The sequence below is a fragment of the Mus caroli genome, unplaced genomic scaffold, assembly GCF_978045245.1.
Source record: "Mus caroli unplaced genomic scaffold, Mus_caroli_1 scaffold_20, whole genome shotgun sequence".
NCBI classification, from domain to species: domain Eukaryota; kingdom Metazoa; phylum Chordata; class Mammalia; order Rodentia; family Muridae; genus Mus; species Mus caroli.
Window position 1 is genome coordinate 56,204,492 of NW_028227275.1, and position 24,350 is coordinate 56,228,841.

General features: G+C 47.6%; 3 protein-coding genes across 6 annotated transcripts; 2 read left to right on the forward strand and 1 right to left on the reverse strand.

Moving 5' to 3' along the window:
* Positions 1-785: 785 nt before the first annotated feature.
* On the reverse strand, positions 786-7,746 carry LOC110285659 (uncharacterized). Its single transcript, XM_085834078.1, has 2 exons — positions 5,640-7,746; positions 786-1,292 (listed from the first exon to the last, which is right to left on the reverse strand). The coding sequence occupies exon 1, from the start codon at positions 7,666-7,668 to the stop codon at positions 6,145-6,147; it is 1,524 nt and encodes a 507-aa protein (XP_085690204.1). The 5' UTR covers positions 7,669-7,746; the 3' UTR covers positions 786-1,292; positions 5,640-6,144.
* A 304-nt stretch (positions 7,747-8,050) lies between these two features.
* Snx32 (sorting nexin 32) lies at positions 8,051-23,400 on the forward strand. Of its 4 annotated transcripts, none has more exons than XM_085834262.1 (13): positions 8,051-8,221; positions 19,973-20,077; positions 20,276-20,386; positions 20,483-20,604; positions 20,758-20,881; positions 20,998-21,102; positions 21,203-21,308; positions 21,396-21,471; positions 21,654-21,693; positions 22,274-22,360; positions 22,459-22,618; positions 22,667-22,781; positions 23,031-23,399. In XM_085834262.1, the coding sequence occupies exons 1-13, from the start codon at positions 8,183-8,185 to the stop codon at positions 23,254-23,256; spliced, it is 1,416 nt and encodes a 471-aa protein (XP_085690388.1). In that variant the 5' UTR covers positions 8,051-8,182; the 3' UTR covers positions 23,257-23,399. The 4 variants fall into 4 exon arrangements, with proteins under 4 accessions (XP_085690388.1, XP_021007167.1, XP_085690389.1 ...); XM_021151508.3 differs by having other exon boundaries at positions 22,696-22,781; positions 23,031-23,233; XM_085834263.1 differs by lacking the exon at positions 20,276-20,386 and having other exon boundaries at positions 23,031-23,400.
* On the forward strand, positions 15,147-16,208 carry LOC110285389 (non-structural maintenance of chromosomes element 3 homolog). Its single transcript, XM_021151509.3, has one exon. The coding sequence runs from the start codon at positions 15,197-15,199 to the stop codon at positions 16,034-16,036; it is 840 nt and encodes a 279-aa protein (XP_021007168.3). The 5' UTR covers positions 15,147-15,196; the 3' UTR covers positions 16,037-16,208.
* Positions 23,401-24,350: the final 950 nt, after the last annotated feature.

Consider the following 24,350-nt stretch of genomic DNA (forward strand, 5'->3'; position numbering starts at 1 on the left):
AAATCCATTCAGTTTCCCAGCATGGGTGTCAGCACACCCTCCTTTCTGCTTAGAAAATCTGTCCTCCGTGTTTACCTGTATGGTCCCTGTTCCTTTTCACTCTTCTTTATTTCTTCAAAGTCAAGGCTTCACTATAAAGCCCTGGCTGACCTAGAACTCTCCAAGTAAACCAGACTGGTCTTGAACTCACAGAGATCCACCTGCCTCTGCCTCCTGAGTGCTGGGACTAAAGGCGTGCACCACTGGTCCTTCTTATACCCTTGTAAGTTCAGTCCTGAGCCACATACTGAGACCTTGTTTTGAAGAAAAGAAAGGAAGAAAAGGGCTGGTGAGATGGCTCAGCGGTTAAGAGCACTGACTGTTCTTCCAGAGGTCTTGAGTTCAAATCCCAGCAACCACATGGTGGCTCATAACCATCTGTAATGAGATCTGACACCTTCTTCTGGTGTGTCTGAAGACAGCTAGAGTGTACTTATGTATAATAATAAATAAATCTTTAAATTAAAAAAAAGAAAGAAAGAAAGAAAGAAAGAAAGAAAGAAAGAAAGAGATCATTGGAAATATTCAAAAGAAAAAATATAACAGAATCACCCAGAAGGCTTTAATTCCCAGGTGTGTGAATTTTGGTTAACTTTAGCGGGATAGGGTATTATACTGTACACAAAACCCACCCAGATGAAATTTTGTGGGCCTGTTATCTCAGCTGTTTGGGAGTCTGTGGCAGAGATCATGAATTCAATGCCAACCCAGGCAACATAGCAAGAACCTTCCAAATAAAATAAGAGTTGGGTGGAGAATGTACACTTTTTAATTCAGCATGTTGGAGGCAGAAGCAAGGGGATGGATCTCTGTGAGTTCAGAACCAGCCTGGTCTACATGTGAGTTCCAGGACAGCCTGAGCTACATAGTGAAACAATAAACTCAACAAACCAACCTTCTAGCTATCTAGGCAATCCCACGCCTCTGCATTTACGAGGCGGGAGGCGGGTGGCGGGGGTGGCGGGTGGCGGGTAGCATTTGGCATTTGGCATGGTAGCTTGCTCTTCTCTGGTGTCTGGCTGGGTTCTGGTGGAATACATCTGATATCTCAGGTGAGTCATGCAGCCAAGGAACAGAAACCTGGCAATTCATCAGAATCCATACTTCCTGAAGTGCAGGGCATTTCCCACACAAGGGCAAATGCTAAGTCTTCGCCCTGTGCCTAGGAAGGTGTCTTGTAAAGAGATGACAACACCTCAGCTCACAGACTCACCAGAGGAATCTTCAAATGATGGTGTCAGGTAGACATGGGCCTGAAGAAGAAAATAAACATTACTTTTTTTTGTTTTTTTTTTTTTTTTGGTTTTTCGAGACAGGGTTTCTCTGTGTAGCCCTGGCTGTCCTGGAACTCACTTTGTAGACCAGGCTGGCCTTGAACTCAGAAATCCGCCTGCCTCTGCCTCCCGAGTTCTGGGATTAAAGGCGTGCGCCACCACGCCCGGCAAACATTACTTTTTTAAATTTAATTCTTTTCTTTTTTTTTTTTTTTTTTTAGACAGGGTTTCTCTTTATAGCCCTGGCTGTCCTGGAACTCACTCTGTAGACCAGGCTGGCCTCGAACTCAGAAATCCACCTGCCTCTGCCTCCCAAGTGCTAGGGTTAAAGGCGTGTGCCACCACTGCCCAGCCTATATTCTTTCTTTAAAAGATGTTTTTTATGTACATAGGTGTTTTATATGCACAAACACCCATGCCTCACATGTGTGCAGTGCCTGGGAAAGTCAGAAGAGGGCGTCAGAATTGGAAACACAGATGGTTGTGAGCCACCATGTGGGTGCAGTGCTTGAACCCCACCCAGTCTCCCGAAGGAGCAGCCAGTGCTCTTAACGGTTGAGCTGTACCCCTGCATTTCTGTTTGCCACTGAAGTGAGTTTGCTGCAAACTTCACTGAATGAATGGAAGGGTTGTTTCTCAGCCTCTCCCCTACTCCAGGCAGAGCCTGCGTTGGCAAGCTAGGAAACAGAGTCAGCTGGCCCAGAGACAATGGACACTGATGTGCAGCAGAGGAGGGTGGCTCTGGGGTCAGGCTGGCTGAGTCACAGCCTGGCTCTGGCAGGCTGGAGTTGGTAGACTTGGTGGAGGAATGGCTCCCACAGCAGAGGACTGAGCAGTGGGTTAAATGACAGAGAACACACACGGTGCTTGGCCTGTACCTATCCAACTTAACTGCTCATAACCAGAAGCCAGAAGATCAGTGTCATTCACCAACAAGGGCTCATCACCAAAGAGAGGCGAGGCGGGAATGAATGGCCTTCTACATTTGCAATCCCAGCATTTAAGAGACCGAGGCAGGGTCGAGAGTTCAAGGTCAGTTGGGGCCACATAACAAGTTCAAGGCCAGCCCAGGGAATATAGCGAGACCTTACCTCAAAACAAACAAACAGACAAACAAATGAAGCGGAGAAATGACTCAGTCATTAAGAGCACTTGCTGATTTGTCAGAGACCTGGCTCACAACCATCCAGTTCCAAATGAGCCAACACCCTCTTCTGGCCTCTGTGGGCACAGCACCCACGTGATACACAGACATACCTGCAAGCAAAACCCTCATGCATGTCAAAATAAATCTCTAATTTACATTTCTTTTTAAGTGAATACACAAAAAGACCCTGCTTGTAGGCCTGAGTCGCCAGGAGCTTATCTTTACAACCTGACCATTTCCGCTATCTCTACTTTATTGTCCAGCTCTGGGCTCAGAGTTCTCAGAGAACAGAGGAAAGAGCAAGCAATCAGTTTATGACCAAGGAAGGAGGAGAAATGTCAGGAACAGAGAGCAGAAAGCAGGCCACAACCACAGGCTGTCTTGCTGTGTAATTGGCTCCAGCATAAAAATACTTCTGGAGTCCCAGTGGCCATGCTGGAAGAAATCAAAGCAAACTGCCAAGCCCAGCATGCATCCTGAGCCCAGACAGACCTCAGGTTCAAGTATGGAACAAAGACCCCTGAAGGTATCGCCAAGCAGGAGACAGTCACGCAGGAAGCCCCTGCAATGATTCATCCCTTGATGCTAAATGAAACTGAGATGGGTCAAGTCAATGAATGCAACAGACGGATTCCAGGAAGACATGCTTAACGTCGGGTGGGCTGCGGCAGGCCCCACACAGACACACATTTCTGTTCCCACAGAGCTTACATGCTGGAGAGGACAGAGATGATTAACAACTACTGCAGGCACAGTGTGTGGTTTGTTATGCTAACACTCAGTAGGCTAAAACAAGACTGAGAGCTGTATATAGTAAGACTCTGTCTCATGAGGGAGGGCCAGGGACCGGCACAACGTTTACCTCCTAGGTCACTTTCTGTGGCACCTATCAGATGATGTAACTGACCTAAATAAGGAAAGGGGGTGGGGAAACTATCTTAGGGTTCACTATGCACACAGAAATATAGCAAAGCGCTTAAAAATCTTTTGGAAACAATGAAAAAGCACGAGAGAGACAAATGTGGTGGCTCACATTTCTGATTCCAGTGGAGGCAGGAGTGATGCTATGCATTTGAGGCCAGCCTGGGCTGCATTGTGAGCAGTAGGCAAGCCTGGGCTACAGCTGAGACCTAAAATAAATGAAGGCTGGAGACTTTTCGATGCTGGCAGAGTGCATGCCTCATGCACAAAGCCCTGGGCTCCATCCTCAGCACCACGTAAACTGAGGATGGTGGCCACACCCAAAACCTCAGAACCCCAGAGGTGACATGAGGGAGATCAGAAAGTCAAGGTCATTGTTAGTCACATATTGAATTTGTGAATTTGAAGCTAGCCTGGGCTACATAAGACTGTCTACACACACACCAACAACAACAACAATTAAAGAACAATTAGACATGAGGCTATCCCATGCTTTTGACATTTATATGAAAGTTCTATTCAGAAATTGTGCTTTAAAATAAAAACAGCCAGAGGAGAAATGGGGGTAAAAAATTTTTTTTCAAGACAGGCTGGCCAGACAGTGGTGGTGCACGCCTTTAATCCCAGCACTTGGGAGGCTGAAGCAGGCGGATTTCTGAGTTCAAGGCCAGCCTGGTCTACAGAGTGAGTTCCAGGACAGCCAGGGCTACAGAGAGACCCTGTCAAAAAAAAAAAAAAAAAAAAAAAAAGACAGACTGTCCTAGAAATCGCTCTGTAGATCAGGTTGTCCTTGAACTCAGAGAGATCTGCCTGCTTCTGCCTTCTGAATGCTAGGATTAAATGTGTGGGCCGGGGGCTGGTGAGATGGCTCAGTGGGTAAGAGCACCCGACTGCTCTTCCGAAGGTCCGGAGTTCAAATCCCAGCAACCACATGGTGGCTCACAACCATCTGTAACAAGATCTGACGCCCTCTTCTGGAGTGTCTGAAGACAGCTACAGTGTACTTACATATAATAAATAAATAAATCTTTAAAAAAATAAAAATAAAAAAAAATAAATGTGTGGGCCACATCAGGCTTCATGAAGTATTCTATTCTATCCACTCTACCACTTCTACCATAAAGACATAAGAACCTATCTTGATAATGGAATTCTTGTTGTGGTGGTTGTTTTGTTTTTTATGTGTGTGTGTGCCCCAGGAAGTAGTGAACCTCCAGATGGGTGCTGGGAACAGAACATGGGTCTTTCTCAAATGCCCTTAGCCAATGAGCCAACTCTCCAGCCTGATAGTGGAGTCTTGACAATAGATGCTTGAGGCCTTTTCTGGTCCTTGGGATGAGGGAAGGTTATGAACAAGGCTTAGGTGAAGTGGTATAAACCTGCAATGCCAGCGATCAGGAGGACTGAGGACCTGATGCCATCCTGAGCTAAGAAGAAACTTGTGTCTCAAAAAAGAAACAAATATTCCAGTACTTGGGAGGCAGAAGCAGGCAGATATTGGTAAATAGTTGTATCTGAGAGGCCAGCCTGGTCTAAATATAGTTCCAGGCCAGCCAGGGATACAAATCTAAACCATCACCAAAACCAGAACAAACCAAAAAACCCACTTTCCATCATATCAACAGGTGACCAGATGAATAACTACAAGTATAGTCAGGTTGTGGTGGCCCACATCTTTAATCCTAGTGGAGGCATGTGGATCTCCGAGTTACAGGACAGCCTGGTCTACAAAGTTAAGTTCCAGGCCAGCCTGGGCTACACAGAGAAAAACCTGTCTCAAAAAAAAAAAAAAAAGAAAGAAAGAAAAAGAAAAAAAGGTAAAAGATAAAAACAATCCAGGTACAAAAAACTTCCCATTAAATCCAGGCAATTCAAAGCTGCCGTGAGGGGTAAGGTGAGCCTGGGAAGATGAGATTAGGTACCAGTGAGGATAAGTTTAGCCCAGATGCACAGGGCTCTGCAAAATGACTGTCAAAATAGAGGGTGAAACTGGCTGCATGTATGTAGGAACAGTAGGAACAGTAAAGGAAATGTAGGAACAGTAAAGGAAATCAGTTTAAAATCCAGTGTATGCAGCCAAGCAGTGGTGGCGCACGCCTTTAATCCCAGCACTTGGGAGGCAAAGGCAGGTGGATTTCTGAGTTCAAGGCCAGCCCTGGTCTACAGAGTGAGTTCCAGGACAGCCAGGGCTACACAGAGAAACCCTATCTGGGGGGAGGGGGGCCGGGTAGCGCATATCTATATCTATGTCAACCAACCTAAGCACTGAGGCAAGCTGTGGCATGGCTTCTCATTTCCTTCACCTTTTACTCCAGTTCTCTTCTCCCCTGGTTTCTCCCTGCTTCCGTCATTTCCTTCTTTGCTGCTTCTCCCACGGCCCTCAGTGCCAAACTTTTATCCTGCTATAATCTGTGTCTGACCTTCTCCTACATCTCCTACCCCTGACCATGTACACGTCTGTCAAAATCCAGCCACCCTTGACCCATTTCTCAAACTGTTCTTCAAGCAGGAAACAGTGTCCTTCTTAGCATTCGCCCCCACGTTGTTTCTTTCTCCTTAAAATGTTTCCATTGTCCTCTTTGCCATTCTTCACGTCCACTGCTGGCTTGGCCTCCATGCCCAGGGGCTCCCATGCTCCTTTCCCATGCTCCCTTGAGGTCCACACTCCTCATTCATATTCACTCTTTCAAGACAAACAAAATCCTTGGCTCCAGCTTCTCCTTTACTTGAGATACTCCAATCTCCTTTTTCACTTTCAATTTTTCATCCACCTGACTCCTTGGGGCTTTCTCCAAGTATGTCTTCCTCTTCCTCAGGAGCAGATGCATCAGCAATCTCTCTCATTCCCTCCAAGACATGACTATCAGTTTCTGCCTCTGTCTCGGCTCCTCCGTGGCCATCCATCCCTTCTACACTTTCAGAAGGAATTTCCTGACTCAGATTTTCCATCACACCTTCGCCATCAGTAACACTGACCACTCCTTCAATAGTCTCTTCCGTGGCACTTCCTGTTCTTGAGTGCTCTTTCAGCTTCACCTCAGCCGACTCCGACTCTTCAATATTTGACTCCAGTAGATCTTCAGTGGATCTTGAATTTTTATCACCGGTTCTCAGCTTCTCTCCACTGGATCTAAATTTCTCTTTACTCAACTTTGCCTTCTCTCTGATGGACCCCCGCCTCTCTCCACTGTCTGACACCTTCTCTCTGATGGATCCCCGCCTCTCTCCACTGTCTGACACCTTCTCTCTGATGGACCCCCGCCTCTCTCTAGTGTCCGAAATCTTGTCTCTGATGGATCCTCGCCTCTCTCCACTGTCTGACACCTTCTCTCTGATGGATCCCCGCCTCTCTCCACTGTCTGACACCTTCTCTTTGATGGACCCCCGCCTCTCTCTAGTGTCCGAAATCTTGTCTCTGATGGATCCTCGCCTCTCTCCACTGTCTGACACCTTCTCTCTGATGGACTCCCGCCTCTGTCTACTCTCTGTCGCCTTCTCTCTAATGGATCCCCGCTTCTCTTCACTGTCCAACGTCTTCTCTCTGATGGACCCCCGCCTCTCTCTACTGTCCATTTTCTCTACAACAGACCCCCGCCTCTCCCTACTGTCCATTTTTTCAGCAGAAGACCTCCGCTTCTCTCCCCTGCCTACCACCTTGTCTCCAATGGGTACCCGTTTTTTCAAGTTCTCTCCACTAGACTCCAGTTCCTCATTCGGCCTCAGCTGATCCCCTCTGGACCTCAAGTCCCCTCCAGTGGGCCTCAACCTATCCCTAGATTTCAAGTTTTCCCCACGCTCTGCAGTCATCTCTGAACTCGTAGTTACACCAGCTTTGAGTCTATTCTCCAACTCTCTCCAAATCTCTGGGCTGTCATACTCCAAACCTGCTCGAGCCTGCATCTCCCTTCTTACACTGCTCAGGAGCTTCGCGACCAACGTCTCCTGTTGCAGGCCCGATTTCTCTCTTGAGAACTTCTTCCCGGTGCCCTCCAGCTTCCAGTCCTCAGATTCCAACTTTGGGTTAGACTTTTGCACGTTTCTGTCCAAGAGTTCCACTCTCTTCCCAATCACGATGAGTCCATTCCAGGGTACCCACACCTTCTCTTTCTCTCTCACTTGCGCCTTCTTGCAGTGTGACTTCGGTGGCGATTTCCTTTGGTCCCCCCGAAGAATACGGGCGCGGGGTATCCGGGCCTTATTGCGTCCCCGCGGCTCCTTAAGCTGCTTACTCCGTACTTTCTGACTCGGGTGTGAAAACTGGAACGGAAGCGCTTTCTCCACAGACATTGCAGCCTGCCCTCGTCCTTAGACCCCCTGACCCACTCGAGTTCCCCATTCCTCCCTACCCAAACCTCCCTCCCAACCCTCGCCCCCCTCCGGACTCCCCGCCCCGCCCCGCCCACCGCCTGGTGGCGCCAAGCTGCCCTAGTGCGCATGTGCACCTGTGCTCGTGCCCGTTAGAAGAAGGCGGGGCCCGGAACGGACGGATTCGTAGGGGTCCACCCGCGGGACTGACACGTGACTTCTACCCTCAGGCCCTGGCCTATCCTGGGCCGGCTTTCTGGTGCCGCTTAAATACCCACGTAAGATTGATAGGTCTCACAGCCAATAGAGGCTCATGTGGTAAAACTGTTGTCCAATCAGAAGGAGCAGCTGTGGGCAATGGGACCCACTCAGGGAGGCGGCAGCTAGTGTCAATGTCAGCTGAGAGCATCCCTACAAGGTTCCCTCACCCAAGCTCTTGGAACGCGCAGGCCGTGGTTTGTCCTAAGATTCCTGTATATCCCAGCTAAGGAGCACCATGGAGGAGCAACATCAGGAAGCTGGGAATGAGAGTAAGGTAAAGGAAGGAAATAGGACGTCTTCGTACTCCACCTCACTTCATCACACCATACCAAGCAGGGAGAGAGATCTGAACACGGGAAGGCGGCGCTTCTAAGGCCCCTGCATAGGGCCAGGTTGAGGATGCAAAGATAATCAGGATTTTTGTCCCAGCCTGCATAGATGGAATCCCGCCTCTGCCCCCTCCCCCAAATCAACTCAGTACTGTCGTGATGGGGGAGAACAAGGCAGTCTGCAAGTGACTGAGAAGGGTGAGAGAGTCCTGTTGAGTTTACAGGCTCACCTGTGTATTCGTGTCTATATATTTGTAAGACCGTCCATCCATTCTTCATTTATTCCTCCCAGCCTCAGTCAGCAGTTATTGGGGAGCTTCATTGTTTTGGATTGCATCAAGTCTCACTTGAGGTAGGAGTGTAGTGAGCTGGGACAGAGATAGGGGATGGAGCTGCTATGCTGTGTTCTGAAAGTCACATCTCTGTCAAGCAGAGTGGGTGAGAGTAGAGAGAGACATCAAGAAGGAAACCAGGGACAAGGGGCCCTGCTGCAGCAAAGAGCTAGTCTGCCTGTGTTTGAAGGGGGGAGTGAGGGCAGAAAGCCTGCCTTGGTAGTGTCACACAATCCAAGAAGTGACATGTGGGATTCAAATGGAATTTGGAGGGCTGGCCATGGCTTTCTGTTTATACATGTTCATATTAGAAATGTATATAAATAGCCAGGCATGGTGAGACACACCTTTAATCCTGGAATTTCAGAGGTAGAAGCAGAGGCAGAAACAGGAAGACCTTTATGAGTTCAAGGCCAGCTTGGTCTACATAAAGTGTTGTAGGCAAGCCAGGGCTATATAGTGAGATCCTGTCTCAATAGTAAAAGGATGTATATATGTACATATGCCATTTGTGTGTGTATGTATATATATATATATATATGCTTAGAACATGTTTATAAAGTGATTAGAAGCGAGATGTAATCCCAGCACTTATGAGGGTGGGGCAGGAGGATAATCACGAGTTTAAGGCCTGCTGGAACTACAATGTGAGAGTTTGTCATAAATACATAAATTTATTTTTTAAAGATTTATTTATTTTATGTTTATAAGTACACTGTAGCTGTACAGATGGTTGTGAGCCATCATGTGGTTTCTGGGAATTGAACTCAGAACTTCTGCTCACTCTGGCCCCGCTTGCTCTGACCCAAAGATTTATTTATTATTCTATGTAAGTACACTGTAGCTGTCTTCAGACACACCTGAAGAGGCCGTCAGATCTCATTATGGATGGTTGTGAGCCACCATGTGGTTGCTGGAATTTGAACTCAGGACCTCTGGAAGAGCAGTCAGTGCTCTTAACCTCTGCGCCATCTCTCCAGCCCCATAAATTTATTTATTAGAACAATGCCTAATATATTATAAGGCCAAATATAAATGTTACCTGTTGGTACTGTTGTGGGTGCTATTACTGAGTGGGTTCCTGAAAATGAGCTCTGAAAGTGTGTTGAGTTATTAAACTGATGAATGTGCCTGCCCAGATTTGTACAGGCAATATTTTCTGAAAATTCTTTTTAATATTCATTCTCTAGGTTAAATACTGTCTTCACAAAAGATCTTTCAATTGCAGAGGCAAAGCTGGAGAGATGGCCCAGTCGTTAGGTGCTCTTGCGACTCTTGCAAAGGACCTGAGTTTGGTTCTCAGCACCCAAATTAGGATCTCCCAACTGCCTGTAACTCCAGCTACTGGGGCTCTGATGCCAGGGCTATACAGAGAAATCCTGTCTCAGAAAAGAAGGAGCAGAGGGTGGGGTGGGCGGGGGAGGGGGGAAGAGGAGGAGGAGGAGGGGGAGATGGTAATCCCCTGATCTGACTGTTTCTATTATATGCATATACCAAATTATCATCACTGTACCTAAAAATATGTAAAAATGTGTCAATTCAAAGAAACTAGAAAAGATATTTCTGGCCAGTGAGATAGCTCTTTGGGTCAAGGCCCTTGCCACCAAGCCTGACAACCTAAGTTTGATTCCAAGACCAACATGATAGAAGGAGAGACTCCTACCAGTTGTCCTCTGGTCTCCATATACTACCATGACACACTTGTGCCCGCACACAGATGCACACAAGCAAATACAATAAAAAAAAAAAAGAGATATCTTTCCTTGCCTGCCTCAAGGTATTTAGCTCGGGCATATCTACATTTAGAGATAACTTGGGAGAGGTTTCCCACTGCACATTCAGTTCCTATAAGCAAGTCAGCAGATGGATGCTTGCTTCATACTTGATAAAGTTACAATTGTTTCAAGGCATTTGTCTAAGCCCTGAAAATCACCTAATCTATTTGGGCTAAACTTGCTTAAGAAGACATTGGTTCCATTATTATCATTATTAGGTCCATTATTATTATTACCATTATTATTATTATTGCTACTGCTACTACGACTACTACTATGTTTATTGAGACAGGGTTTCTCTGTGTAGCCCTGGCTGTCCTGAAACTCAATCTATAGACCAGGCTGGCCTCGAACTCAGAGATTCATCCTTCTGTCTCTGCCTCCTGAGTGCTAGGATTAAAGACATGTGCCATAACTTGGCTTATTTTAACATTTTTATTAATTTATTTATTAATTAATTAATTTATTAATTAATTAATTTATTTATTTATTGAGAGATACAGAGAAAGAGAGAGAGTGTATATGTATATCAGATGGCCTCTGTATATTCTCCACAGGCACATACATGGACCCCAGACATAATTACATGCAAACCGCTTATACACATAAGATAACATAATAGTTTTTTTAATAAAAATAAAAGGTATTAGCTTATTTTAAAGTAGAGAATGTAAGTTTTTGTGTTTTGAGATGGGATCTTCTTATATAATCTTGTATGCCTCGTACTTTGGTAACCAACCCTTCCTGCTTCGGCCTCCTCAAGGCTGAAAGCATATTTAAGCAGCCATACCCAGCTCGGGTGCTTGACTGTTAGTTGAAACATTTAGACCATTCACAGTTATTGAAATTACCCACACAGTACACTAAAAACTTACCATCTTACTTCGTATTTTTTCTCGATCCCATTTTTTTTTTTTTTTTTTTTGCCTATGTGTGCATGGTTAGTATGTGTATTCAAATTTATATTTGTTGTGTATATGGAGGCCTGGGGTTAATGTTCCTTTTGTATATACATATAAATATTTACTCTTATTTCACGTGTATGAGTGTTTTGTCTGTCTGTCTGTCTGTGCACTGTGTGCAATCCGTGCTGAAGGAAGCCAGAATTCCCTGTAACAGACAGTTGTTAGCCACGGTTTTAGCCACCATGTTGGTGCTGGGAATTGACCCTGGTGCTCTGGAAAAGCAGTCAAATGTTCTTTATTTTTTGTTTTTGTTTTTTTTTTTTTTTTTTGGTTTTTCGAGACAGGGTTTCTCTGTATAGCCCTGGCTGTCCTGGAACTCACTTTGTAGACCAGGCTGGCCTCGAACTCAGAAATCCGCCTGCCTCTGCCTCCTAAGTGCTGGGATTAAAACACGCCCGGCTTCAGTCAAATGTTCTTAACTGCTCAGCCATCTCTCTGGCTCCCTGGTGAGGTCTCTTTTTTTTTTTTTTTTTTTAAGATTTATTTATTTATTATATATGTAAGTACACTGTAGCTGTCTTCAGACACTCCAGAAGAGGGCGCCAGATCTCGTTTCGGATGGTTGTTAGCCACCATGTGGTTGCTGGGATTTGAACTCTGGACCTTTGGAAGAGCAGTCGGGTGCTCTTACCCACTGAACCATCTCACCAGCCCCTGGTGAGGTCTCTTAATTGAACCCAGAATTTGCCGTTTGAGCCAGCCTGACTCTGGGTATTCAGTCTCTCCTGCTGTAAGCTAGGGCTATAAATGCTGTGCCGTGCCTACCTGACTTTTGCTTGAGGTCTGGGGATCCCAAGGCCTACCTTCTGCTTGTAAGATCTCTCTCTCTCTCTCTCTCTCTCTCTCTCTCTCTGTATGTGTGTGTGTGTGTGTGTGCGCGCGCGCGCGCGCGCGCGCGGCGCATGCATGTGGTTTGTGCGCATGAGTGCAGGTGACCTCAGATCCCCTGGAGCTACAGCTACAAAGGCGTGTAAGCCACCAATGTGGGTGCTGGGAATTGTGGGAATTGTGCTTGTTCTGGAAGAACAGCAAGTGACTCTTAATGCTGAGCCAGCTCTCCAACCCCTGCTCTTCTTTCTCATGATGTGGCCCAGCCTCACTGTGTAGGTCAGGTTACCTTGAATTCTCCATAATCCTCCTTCCTCAGCCTTCTGAATGCTGCCCTCACAGCATCAGTGCCTCTACACCAGGCTCAGTGCGTCTCACTTGTCTCCTTTCTAATTTTGTAGTAAAGATTTATTTTTTTATTATTTATATGAATGTCTCTGTGTCTGAGTATATGCACATGTGTGTGCAGATGAGAGCCTGTGGAGTCCAGAAGAAGAAATTCAGGCTGGCCTTGATCTCACAGAGATCTGCCTGCCTCTGGTTAAAGATATGATCCACCAGCTGGGCAATGGTGGCGCACGCCTTTAGTCCTAGCACTTGGGAGTCAGAGACAGGCAGGTTTCTGAGTTCGAGGCCAGCCTGATCTACAGAGTGAGTTCCAGGACAGCCAGGGATGCACAGAGAAACCCTGTCTTGAAAAACAAAAAAAGATGTGGACCACCACTGCTGTACAACTTTTTTTAAATGTTTTAGACATTTTTGTTTGTTTTGTTTAATTTGTTTATTAAGATACTGTCTAATAGCCAGGCGTGGTGGCGCACGCCTTTAATCCCAGCACTCGGGAGGCAGAGGCAGGCGGATTTCTGAGTTCGAGGCCAGCCTGGTCTACAAAGTGAGTTCCAGGACAGCCAGAGCTATACAGAGAAACCCTGTCTCGAAAAACCAAAAAAAAAAAAAAAAAAAAAAAAAAAAAAAGATACTGTCTAATAATTACAAAATACATTATTATTATTATTATTATTATTATTATTGGTTTGGTTTTTATGACAGTTTCTCTTTGTATCCCTGGCTGTCCTAGAACTCAATCTGTACACCAGGGTGGCCTGGAACTCAGATCCATCCTCCTGCCTCTGCTTCCTGAGTGTTGTATTAAAGGCATGTGCCACCACTACCCAGCCTTAATGTTTTTGTTTTATGCGTCCGTGTATTTTGTCCACATGCATGTGTGACACCACAGTCATGCTTTGTGCCCATGGAGGCCAGAAGATGGTGTCAGAGCTGCCATGTGGGTGCTGGGAATTGAACGCAGGTTCTCTGGAAAAGCAGCCAGTGCTCTTAACCACTGAGCCATTTCTCCAGCCTCAGAAGTTATTTAAAAGCAGAAGCAGGGGGCTGGTGAGATGGCTCAATGGGTAAGAGCACCCGACTGCTCTTCCAAAGGTCCAGAGTTCAAATCCCGGCAACCACATGGTGGCTCACAACCATCCGTAACGAGATCTGGCGCCCTCTTCTGGAGTGTCTGAAGACAGCTACAGTGTACTTACATATAATAAATAAATAAATCTTTAAAAAAAAAAAAAAGCAGAAGCAGAAGCAGAACTCCTAGTTTATTTCTGTTTAGCAATCTGTGGAAAGAGGAGTGGGGGGAACAGTGACTCAGCTGAGTGTCCCCAGTGCCCGTGGTATATATCTCCAGAATGAGGGCACCAGTGGGAATTTTTATTTCTTTAAATTTTTAAATTAAAATGTGTTGCTGTTGTTCAAGGCAGGTTTCTCTGTGTTGCCTCTGCTGTCCTGGAACTTACTCTGTAAACCAAGCTGGCCTTCAACTCATAGATCCTCTTGTCTCTGCCTCCTGAGTGCTGGAATTAAAGGTGTGCACCACCTCAGCCCCACTTAAATTTTTAAAAAAAAAAAAAAAAAGTAAGGTTCAGTTTTTAAATTATATGTGTGTATGTGTGTGGATGTGTGTGTGTGCATATGTACACAAGAGTTCAGGTGCTCCCAGAGGCACGGAATCCTCGGAGCTGGAGTTACAAGTGGTTGTGAGTCCTCTGGAAGAGCAGTCCATGCTCCTAACCACTGAGCCATCCCTTCAGCTCCTGGTTTTAGTTTTTGATTTACATATTACTGTGGGGTTGAGAAATAGAGAACACCTGCCATGGGAGATATGTGGAGATCAGGGGTGTCCTTTGGGGTTCCCTCTTCCCCCAGTGAATTCCAGAAAGCAATCTCAGGTCACCAAATTTGTCCAACCAGTGCTTCTGTCTACTGAGCCATCTTGCTGGCCCTCAGACGGGACATTCTAAGTTATGTGAATTTGGCAATGTTTTGTCAACACTTGGCAGATGGAAGCGACATCACGGACATCATCTCCAACGAACAAAAACAAAAACTTACATAAGTTTTATCACCCTACCCCCCCCCAATTATCAAAAATATTAAGGGAAAGAGACCACGTGTGATGGATGGTTCATACCAGTACCACACACTCCAGAGAATAAGACAGGGCAGCCCGTTTGGCTCAGTGGTGCCAATCAGATGACTTGAGTTCAAATCACCCATTCCACTTGGTGGAAGATGGGAACCCAGTTGTTCCTCCAAGTTGTCCTCTGTTGCCCTTATAAAAACCAAGCCTTGCTGATAGCTGCTTGCTAGCCTGTGCTGCCGGGGCCTTGGGTTCCATCTGCAGCACTGCAAGAGAAAGGAGGAGGACAAACCAGGCCACAAACCATAAAATATGATCAAGTTAAATTAGTAAGATAATTTGCCGGAATGGTAATTCTGTCAGGATGGAAGATTGCAAGACAATCTTCTGGGAATGGAAGGTACTAGGCATTTGAAACTAGCCAAGAAGATCCAGCACAAATCCAACTAGGAAGCACGGTTTGTCCCCGCGCCCCACTCCCTCCTCTGCCCCCACCACCGCTCCCCTCCCCGCGCGTGCGCGCGTGCGCCCCGTGCAGAAGATCCCTAGTTGTCCGGTGTGGCCGGTTAGGAGCGTCTCTCCGCCTGGTCACATGTTGCACCCTGATGCCCAGCTATGGAGCAGCAGCGACTGCTGCCCGGGTGTCTCTGGAGAGATCGCGAGAGCGTCTGGAGACCCTGATGCCTTGCAGGACCCCCCAGGCGCCAGGTCGCCAAGCTTTCGTCAGGCCCAGGCCACCTCCGCTCCGGAGCTCTGGACCCAGAAGCAGCTGGAGCTTAAGGTGGCAGAGCTGGTGCAGTTCTTGCTGATTAAGGACCAGAGGAAGATTCCCATCAAGCAGTCAGGGATCATGAAACATGTCATCCGAGACTACAAAAACATCTTCCCAGACCTGCTTAAACTGGCTGCAGAACGGCTCCACTACGTGTTCGGGTACAAGCTGGTGGAACTCGACCCCAAAAGCAATGCCTACATCCTCATCAACGCCCTGGAGCCAGTGGACAAGGATAGTGAACTGAGAGGCTACCAGAGAACGCCCACCACCGGCCTCCTGATGATTATTTTAGGGCTCATCTTAATGAATGGCCACAGCATCCCAGAAAACGATGTCTGGTGTTTTCTACGTCGTTTGGGGGTGTATCCCACCAAGAAGCATTCAGTTTTCGGCTATCCGAAGAAACTCATTACTGAAGACTTCGTGAGACAGCGTTACCTGGAGTATCGTCGGATACCCCACACAGATCCTGTGGATTGTGAGCTCCAGTGGGGTCCGCGAGCAAATCTGGAAACCAGCAAGATGAAAGTCCTTAAGTTTGTAGCCAAAATCCATAATCAAGATCCCAAGGACTGGCCCACTCAATACTGTGAAGCTTTGGCGGAGGAGCAGCGTAGGGTCAGACCAGAGCCAAATGGTCCAGCCCCGACCTCTTGAAGTAAACGTTCAGGATTCACGAGCATAAGCTAGAAAAATAGGGAAGATGGGTGCAGAAGGAGCATATTTCCACAATAATTAAAATGTATTACCTTTAAGATGTGTTTCAGTTTATTTTTTCTTTTGGAATTGTGATATTCTATAATAATGAACTGGGTCAGGTGGCAGGTGAATCTCTGAGTTCAAGGCCAGCATGGTCTCCAGAGTGAGTTCCAGGACTGCCTGGGCTATACAGAGAAACCCTGTCTCAGAAAATAAATAAATAAAAACAAAAGTAAAAGAATTGTGGGTTTTTTTTTTTTAATTTAGAAATATTGTGTGGAGCTGGGTGTGGTTGCACACGCCTTTAATCCCAGCACTTGGGAGGTAGAGGCAGGTGGATTTCTGAGTTCGAGGCCAGCCTGGTCTACAAAGTGAGTTCCAGGACAGCCAGGGCTACACAGAAAAACCAAAAAAAAAAAAAAAAAAAAAAAAAAGAAAGAAAGAAAGAAAGAAATATTGTGTGTGTATGATGTACAGAAACGCGCATGTGTGTCGTGCACATGCAGAGATTACGGGAACTCGTGGCCCTGCCATTGTGTGTGAAGTGAGAATCTGATCAGGCTTGGTGGCCAGTACCCACACCCACTGAGTCATGTCATCTGCCGATTTTTGGTTTGGTTTGGTTTGGTTTTGTCTTTAGTTGTGGGTTTCTCTGTGTCCTGGAACTTACTCTGTAGACCAGGCTGACCTTGAACTCACAGAAATCGGCCTGCCTCCACTTTCCCAGTACTGGGAATAAAGGTGTGTACCACCACCGCCTTGGGTTTTTAGTTATTTTTAAACAAGAAGCTCATGTAACTCAGGCTTGTCTCACACTTCTCTTCCCTCCTGAGCGCTGCAAGAAGCCAGGCACGGTAACGGCATGCCTGTAATCCCAGCACTCTGGAAGCAGAAGAAGGAAAATTAATTAAGGATGGAAGCTAGCCTGGACTATATATATCTTTGGGCCAGCCTGGGCCACATGGCAATACCCTGTCTCACAAAACCAAATAATAATAGACCATTTTATTTTAAATATTTATTTAATTTTTAAATTCTGCATTTGAGGGTGGGTATGTGTATATGAGTGTAGGTACCTTCAGAGGCCAGAAGAGAGCGGGTCTCCTGGAGCTTGATTACAGTCAGTCAGTTGTTAGATGCTGGAATCCCCGTTCTCATTAGTTTTATGTCTATGGGTGCTTTGTCTGCAAGTATGTCTGCACAGCGTTCACATCTGGTGCAGAAGACATAGGATCTCATGGGGCTGGAGTTCCAGATGGTTGTAACCTGTGGGATTGAACCCCAGACCTCTGGATGAGATCTTCTCTTAACTCCTGAGTCGTCTCGTGAACCTCTAAATAAAAGTTTTAAAGCAGAATAACAGGAAAACCCACATAATTACCCTGAGAAAATGGGAGAAATTTGATAAAAACCAGCAGTCCTCCAAGGAGCTTCATTGCTATGATAAAGGCATGTAAAAACGCCTGTTTGAACTTCGTTTTTTTAAGAATGTGTTGTGTGTGTGTGTTTATGGGTGTGAGAGTGTGTGTGTGTGTGTGTGTGTGTGTGTGCATGTGCGTGTGAGTGCCGTAGCATACTGATCAGAGGACAGCTTTTTAGAGTTATCTTTCTTTCCCTCTTTTTTTGTCCCATTAAGCTTTCAAAACAAATGCTGTAACTGCTGAGGCTTCTTACTGGGCTCTAGCATTGAGTTTTGAAAACATGTTTTATCTTTAAACTTTGGGGGTTTTTTGTTGTTTAATTTATTTTTGAGTATTTTGCTTTCATGTGGCTCTGTGTATCATGTGCCTGTCTGGTGCCCTCAGGAGGTAGGAAGAGGGTGTCAGATCCTTGGAGTTGGGGTTACACATGGTTGTGAGTATGTGGCTGCTGAGAGCTGACCCCTGTCAATTAGCGCTCTTGACCACTGCCTTCCCGTCAGCGCCTATTTCTCTCTTAGTTACACTGTCTTAAAATTTGTGGGGGAAGCTGGGCGTGGTGGCGCATGCCTTTAATCCCAGCACTCGGGAGGCAGAGGCAGGCGGATTTCTGAGTTCGAGGCCAGCCTGGTCTACAAAATGAGCTCCAGGACAGCCAGAGCTATAAAGAGAAACCCTGTCTCGAAAAACCAAAAAAAAAAAAAAAAAAAATTTGTGGGGGATTGTGCGGTGACAAACATGTGGAGGTCAGAGGAAATTGGAGGGATTCAATTCTCGGCTTCTACCTTATAGGTCCTGGAGGTCACATAGGATTCATCCTGCCTAGTGGCAGGTGACACACTGCCAGCGGAGCTGTCTTACCAACCCTCCAGCTCTCTTTTCTTTCAGTGAGTCAGTTCATGTGGCTCAGACTGGCCTTGAACTGGCTATAAGAGCCAAATCTGGCCTTGAACTCTCCCTACAATCTCTTGAAGTAATTATGGGCTTGAAGTCTTGCTCTTCCTGCCCACACCTCTCTACAGAGTGACGGTTTGCATTGCCACCCCCAGCTGGAAAGTCATTGTCTATGATCATAAACAGCCAAGGGTTTCCTTTATCGCCAGATCTGTCGCTTATAGAGGGCCAGTAAGTCAGAAGCAGGAAACAAAGACATAAAGACTGGAAAGAAAGAGTAAAATGTAAGTTATAGGGTTATATAAGGAGTAAACCTAAAAGAGTCTAAAAAGTAAAGACAAATTTAGCAAGTAGGGTTTCCACTGCTGTGAAGAGACACCATGACCAAGGCAACTCTTATAAGGACAACATTTCATTGAGGGCAGGCTTACAGGTTCAAAGATTCAGTCCATTATCATCAAAAGTGGGAGCATGGCAGTGTCCAGGCAGGCATGGTGCAGGAGGAGCTGAGAGTTCTACATCTTCATCCAAAGAAAGCCAGGAACAGACCACCGTTTTCCAGGCAGCTAGGAGTAGGGTCTCAAAACCCATTCCCACAGTGACCTACTTCCTCCAACAAGGTCACACCTACTCCAACAAGGCTGTGGCACTCCTAATAGTGCCACTCCCTGGGCCAAGCATACTCAAGCCACAAAAAGGTATTGTAATAACTTATAAAACTAAGTAGAGCCAGGTGTAGTCCTGTACACTTTTAATCCCAGCACTGGGGAGGCAGAGGCAGGCAGATTTCTGAGTTCGAGGTCAGCCTGGTCTACAAAGTGATTTCCAGGACAGACAGGGCTTCAGAGAAACCCTGTCTCGAAAAACAAAGCAAAACAAAACAAAAAAACAAAAAACAAAAACAATATGGGAAGCCAGGTACAGTGGCTCCTTGCCTGTAATTCTGATATAAAGGCCAACACAGGACTATTAGGACAGAAAGAAGCCTAGCCTGATCAATATATCAAGTTCCAGGCCAGTCAGACCTATGTAATAAGATGCTGTTTGAAAAAAAAAATCCCTGATAAAAGCATAAAATATTGCTCAATGGTTAGCAAAAGTTAAAAACTCACGTACTACTGCCATGCCTTTCTATGGCACCTCTCCTAGCACGGCCAAGGAGAAACTGTCAGACATCTGCTAGCCTTGAGCTCTTGGTCCTCTTCCCTATAGCTAGCTCTACGTTGGCTGTTTTATTTTGCTTGAGACAGATCTTACTCTGTAGCCCAGTCTAGATCAGAATTCACTATTTAACCCAGCCTGCCTACAGCAACCCTCCAATCCTCCTGCTTCAGCTTCCTAAATGCTGTGATTATAGGCATGAGACATCAAGCCAGGCTTATGACATTTTAAACCCATGAAGGGCTTATAATCAAGCAGCTCTTATACATGACAGAAGTAGAGACTGTGAAGGCATTCCGCCTGCCTCTGAGGATGGGAGCTGGGGGATGCTTTGGTTAGTAATGGTACTCTGAACAGGGTATCCAGAGAGGGGGCAAGACAAGAGGCTTCAGCCAACCAGCTTGCCCTCTCTGCTCCCCAGCCTTCCTCCACATCAGTGGATCTGCAGGGGGACAGTCCCTTACAGGTGGAGATTTCTGATGCAGTGAGTGAGCGGGACAAGGTGAAGTTCACTGTTCAAACCAAGGTAAGGTGGCTTCTTGTTGGTCAGGAGGTGGACAGCTGTCCTGGGGTGGGAAGCAGAGCCACCACAACCTTTGACCCCTTAGAAAGCATCATCCCCGAGTGTTGGTCGGGATGGGAATGCTGAAAGTGGATGTTTAGTAGGTTTGGTGAAGGCAGCTTTGGGGAAGATGGGATCTCACACAGGTCTCTGGGCTTCCAGAGTGGCCTCCCTCACTTTGCCCAGTCTGAGTTCTCAGTGGTTCGCCAGCACGAAGAGTTCATCTGGCTACATGACACCTATGTGGAAAACGAAGAGTACGCCGGCCTCATCGTGAGGAGGGGCTGGGCTGGGCTGGGAGGTTGGGAACATGAGTGAGGATGGAAGGCTGTGACGGCCCCTTGGCAATCCATCCTCTCCTTTAAGCAGATTCCCCCAGCCCCTCCCAGGCCAGACTTTGAGGCTTCAAGGGAAAAGCTGCAGAAGTTGGGTGAGGGCAACAGTTCCATCACCCGGGAAGAATTCTCCAAGATGAAGCAGGAGCTAGAAGCGTGAGTACCCCATCCCCGCCCCTCCCCATCCCTCCAGGGTTTCTTCCCTAACTAGGATAGATGTCCTGAGACCTCGACCTCTGGCCCCAGGTCTGTTGAGGGGGAATTATGATGGAGCCCAGTGTGGAGGTCAAGCTGTCCATGCTCCTACAGGGAGTACTTGGCCATCTTTAAGAAGACTGTTGCGATGCACGAAGTCTTCCTGCAGCGCCTGGCAGCCCATCCCACCCTACGTCGGGACCACAACTTCTCCGTCTTCTTGGAATATAGCCAGGATGTAAGCTGATTGATTGAGCATTGTGGGATTGAAACCAGGGTGGGGGAAATCACGCCTGATGATGTCACCAGGTTTGCCTGCCCACCCAAGCATCTCACCCTCCCCTGTGTGCTCAGCTGAGTGTTCGAGAGAAGAACAGGAAGGAGGTCTTGGGAGGGCTCCTGAGGAGCATCGTCAGGTCTGCAGATGAAGTCCTCATCACCGGCATATCAGGGCTCAAGGTGACCCTCTCTGTGGGCTGCCAGGCAACAGGGACACCCTGGGTGCTGGTACTGCACCACTCCTAGTGCCTGGATAAAGTGTTCTGTTTCCAACCCTTAGGAGGTAGATGCCTTCTTTGAGCATGAGAGGACCTTCCTACTAGAATACCACACCCGAATCCGAGACACCTGCCAGAGGGCCGACCGTGTTATGCACTCCCACAAGTGTATGTACGAGGGCTGAGGGTCTACACCATGGGTGTGGGGCTCAGTGTGCAGATTTAGGGGCTCTAATTGAGGTTGCTCTCCGGCAGGCCTGGCAGACAACTATATCCCTATCTCTGCTGCACTGAGCAGTCTCGGAACCCAGGAGGTCAACCAACTCAAGAGGTGAGGATTCACACTGTGGCTGTAATACTGTGTGTACTCACAAGGGGTGTGAATGTCATAGAAATCCAGGATGGGGGTGGGTTGTGCAAAGTTTCTGAAGGGGCTAGGGGAGAAAAGATCCCCAGGCGGGCTTGAGAGGGAGGCCTTGAGCTGCCCCCAGACCCCTGCCCTCCACATTCCAGGAGCTTCCTGAAGCTGGCAGAGCTCTTTGAACGGCTGAGAGTGAGTATTGCCTTCTGCACTTGGTCTTCCGTAGCACTGCCATAGGTGCGCATGGTGGTGCTCATTCTAGACTGGCTTACAGGGACGTGGGATGGAGACATGCAAAGAGCATGCCACTCTAAGAGAGTGTATGAGACTGGTGAGGGCTGGGAGCAGAAGCAAGGCACAGGGGAATGCCATACACCTCTGGGACACTGTCCTGAGCCACCAACATTCTGTGGAGATGCATAGATCCCTCCCAAACTCTTCACAAAGAAGTCTATGGAGTATGCCAATCTTCTAAGAAGTGTGCACTCAAGGGACTGCAGAGGCCTTGTCCACTCCAGCACCAACTGAGCTACAAAGCCCTTAGCCTGCCCTAAATTTAGGCCTTCCCAGATCTGATTATAGGCACCCTACTGAACATGCAGTTCTCTAGGCTCGCACACACGCACCCACCTCCCTGGCCTGCTTTCTGGAACTCTGAGCCTGATGTGTAGTAGTTATAAGAAGTTCTCTGCTGGGTATGTAGAGGAACGACCACCAGCCCTTTAGGTTCCCTTTCTCAAGCCCCCTTCCCAGTCTCACCTTCCTGATACAGAAACTGGAAGGCCGGGTAGCCTCTGATGAGGACCTGAAGCTGTCTGACATGCTGAGATATTACATGCGAGACTCACAGGCAGCCAAGGTGAGAGGCCGCCTGGGGACTCTGAGGGATGAAGGCCATGTGGAGGGCCAGCAGCAATATCCATGACAACAGCCATCTTGCGCTGCTGATGGCCTTAGGACCTGTTGTACCGGCGGCTTCGGGCACTGGCTGACTACGAGAATGCTAACAAGGCACTGGACAAAGCTCGGACTAGGAACCGAGAAGTACAGCCAGCAGAGAGCCACCAACAGCTGTGCTGCCAGCGCTTCGAGCGCCTCTCGGACTCCGCCAAACAAGGTGAGCCCTGAAGGCTGGCGTCACCCCACGGTCAACACCCACCCTCAGCCCTTACTCCTTTGTGTTCTCCTCCCCAGAGCTCATGGACTTCAAGTCTCGCCGGGTCTCCTCTTTCCGTAAGAATCTCATTGAACTGGCGGAACTGGAGCTCAAGCACGCCAAGGTGAGTGCTCACTGCCTACTCCGCCATGAGCTCCTCTGCTGCTCCCACCCCCTTTCCCCAAGGTATGGGGGTGCCCCCAGTGATGAGGGGGCAGCAGTATACAGCCAAGCCCGAGGGTCAAGGCAACGCTCTTCTGAGGCCCGTGGTTTTTTGCCCTTCTCTTCCTTGGGTGGTAGGAGGGGAGCCCGAAGGCTGAGGAATGGCTACCATAGTAGCAGCCTCAAGGAACGGAGGTCTTTTTTCCTGCAGGCCAGCACCCTGCTTCTTCAGAATGCCCTTGTTGCCCTTAAGGGGGAGCCGTAGTGAAAGCAGACTTCACTGCCAGCTGTCCTCAGTCTCCTGCCCTCTCCCTATAAGAGGCTCTCCTTTCCTACCATGGCGGCCATCTGCCACACCCTTAATCTTCCTTGGGCAAACCCAGACCCCAAAGCAGTTGGCTCTGCCTGACAGGGAAGCATGGGGGGGGGGGAGGTAAGCAGAGTTCTAGGGACCCTAGCCCTCTCTACAGCAGGCTGTCAAAGCTCGACCTCCATCCTGCCACTGGCTTTAGAAGAGTTCACTGGCACCGCCCCTCACAAATAAACAGCCGTTTACTGCCCCAAGTCTGCTTGCCTTTACTTTCCTCGAGACATGGAGACCACACAAGCCCTCGGCTCCTTTAAGTGGTGAGAAGCCCCTGCTTCTGAGGTTTGCATCCCCCTCAGTTCTTTCAAGAACACAAATTCCCCATCTGTTGCTATAGCTCAGAGGTGGAGTGCTTGCCTACCACGCACAAAGCCCTGGGTTCAATGCCCAGCACCCCAGAAAAACAAGTGTTCTTCCCGTGTCTGTCTTCAGAATAGGCCAGCCTTAATGGGACTTTATAAGAAATCAAAGCAAAAGCAAAAAAGCCTTACAGATCTAAATAACATTAAAGTACTTCTTTAATGAACACCTTTAACCCTGGCACTCAGGAGGCAGAGACAAGCTGACCTGAGTTCAAGCACAGCCTGATCTAGAGAAACCCTGTTGCTTAAAAAAAAAAATCAAATTCCCTCTACCCCCACTATCAAAACAGGACAGCCCCTTCCTACAACTTTCTCAGACTTGGGGCCAGCTAAGGAAACCAGCTCTCCTGCCCTCAGGCCAGAATCCACAGGAAGTCAAAGACTCAGGCTTTAGCTGGGGTAACAGTAGTAGGTAGGGCTCCAGACACCTGGGTCTGAAGTCCTAGACTCCACCTGACCCACCCTGAATGGACTCCAGTCACAGTACAGGAGGCCAAAGGCTACTTAGCTACTCTTAGCACCTCTGAACCTGGCAGTGGGGTGTGCCAACCGCCCCAGAGGGGAGAGGGAGAGCTGAAGAGAACCTTAAAAAGCAATGTCACCCGAGGAAACTGTATTTAGCCCACGCGTGGAAAGGGGCTCAGGGTGCTTCGCTGTCCACTATAAAGGTCCATTAGTAAGAAGTTTCAGATGTGACACACTCTGAGCCCAACTGCCCTATTCAACTACCTTGGAACTAACAGTGGCATCCCAACTCAAAAGGAGATGCCACTTACTGGGGGGTAAAGAACAGGAAAACCAC

Bases quoted from the DNA above. Each gene is read 5' to 3' on its own strand.
- LOC110285389 (XM_021151509.3), top strand. From the start codon at position 15,197: ATGTTGCACCCTGATGCCCAGCTATGGAGCAGCAGCGACTGCTGCCCG.
- LOC110285659 (XM_085834078.1), bottom strand. From the start codon at position 7,668: ATGTCTGTGGAGAAAGCGCTTCCGTTCCAGTTTTCACACCCGAGTCAG.
- Snx32 (XM_085834262.1), top strand. From the start codon at position 8,183: ATGGAGGAGCAACATCAGGAAGCTGGGAATGAGAGTAAG. The intron at 21,472-21,653 runs GTGAGGATTCAC...TCCACATTCCAG, and splicing joins GAGGTCAACCAACTCAAGAG to GAGCTTCCTGAAGCTGGCAG. The intron at 22,361-22,458 runs GTGAGAGGCCGC...TGATGGCCTTAG, and splicing joins GAGACTCACAGGCAGCCAAG to GACCTGTTGTACCGGCGGCT.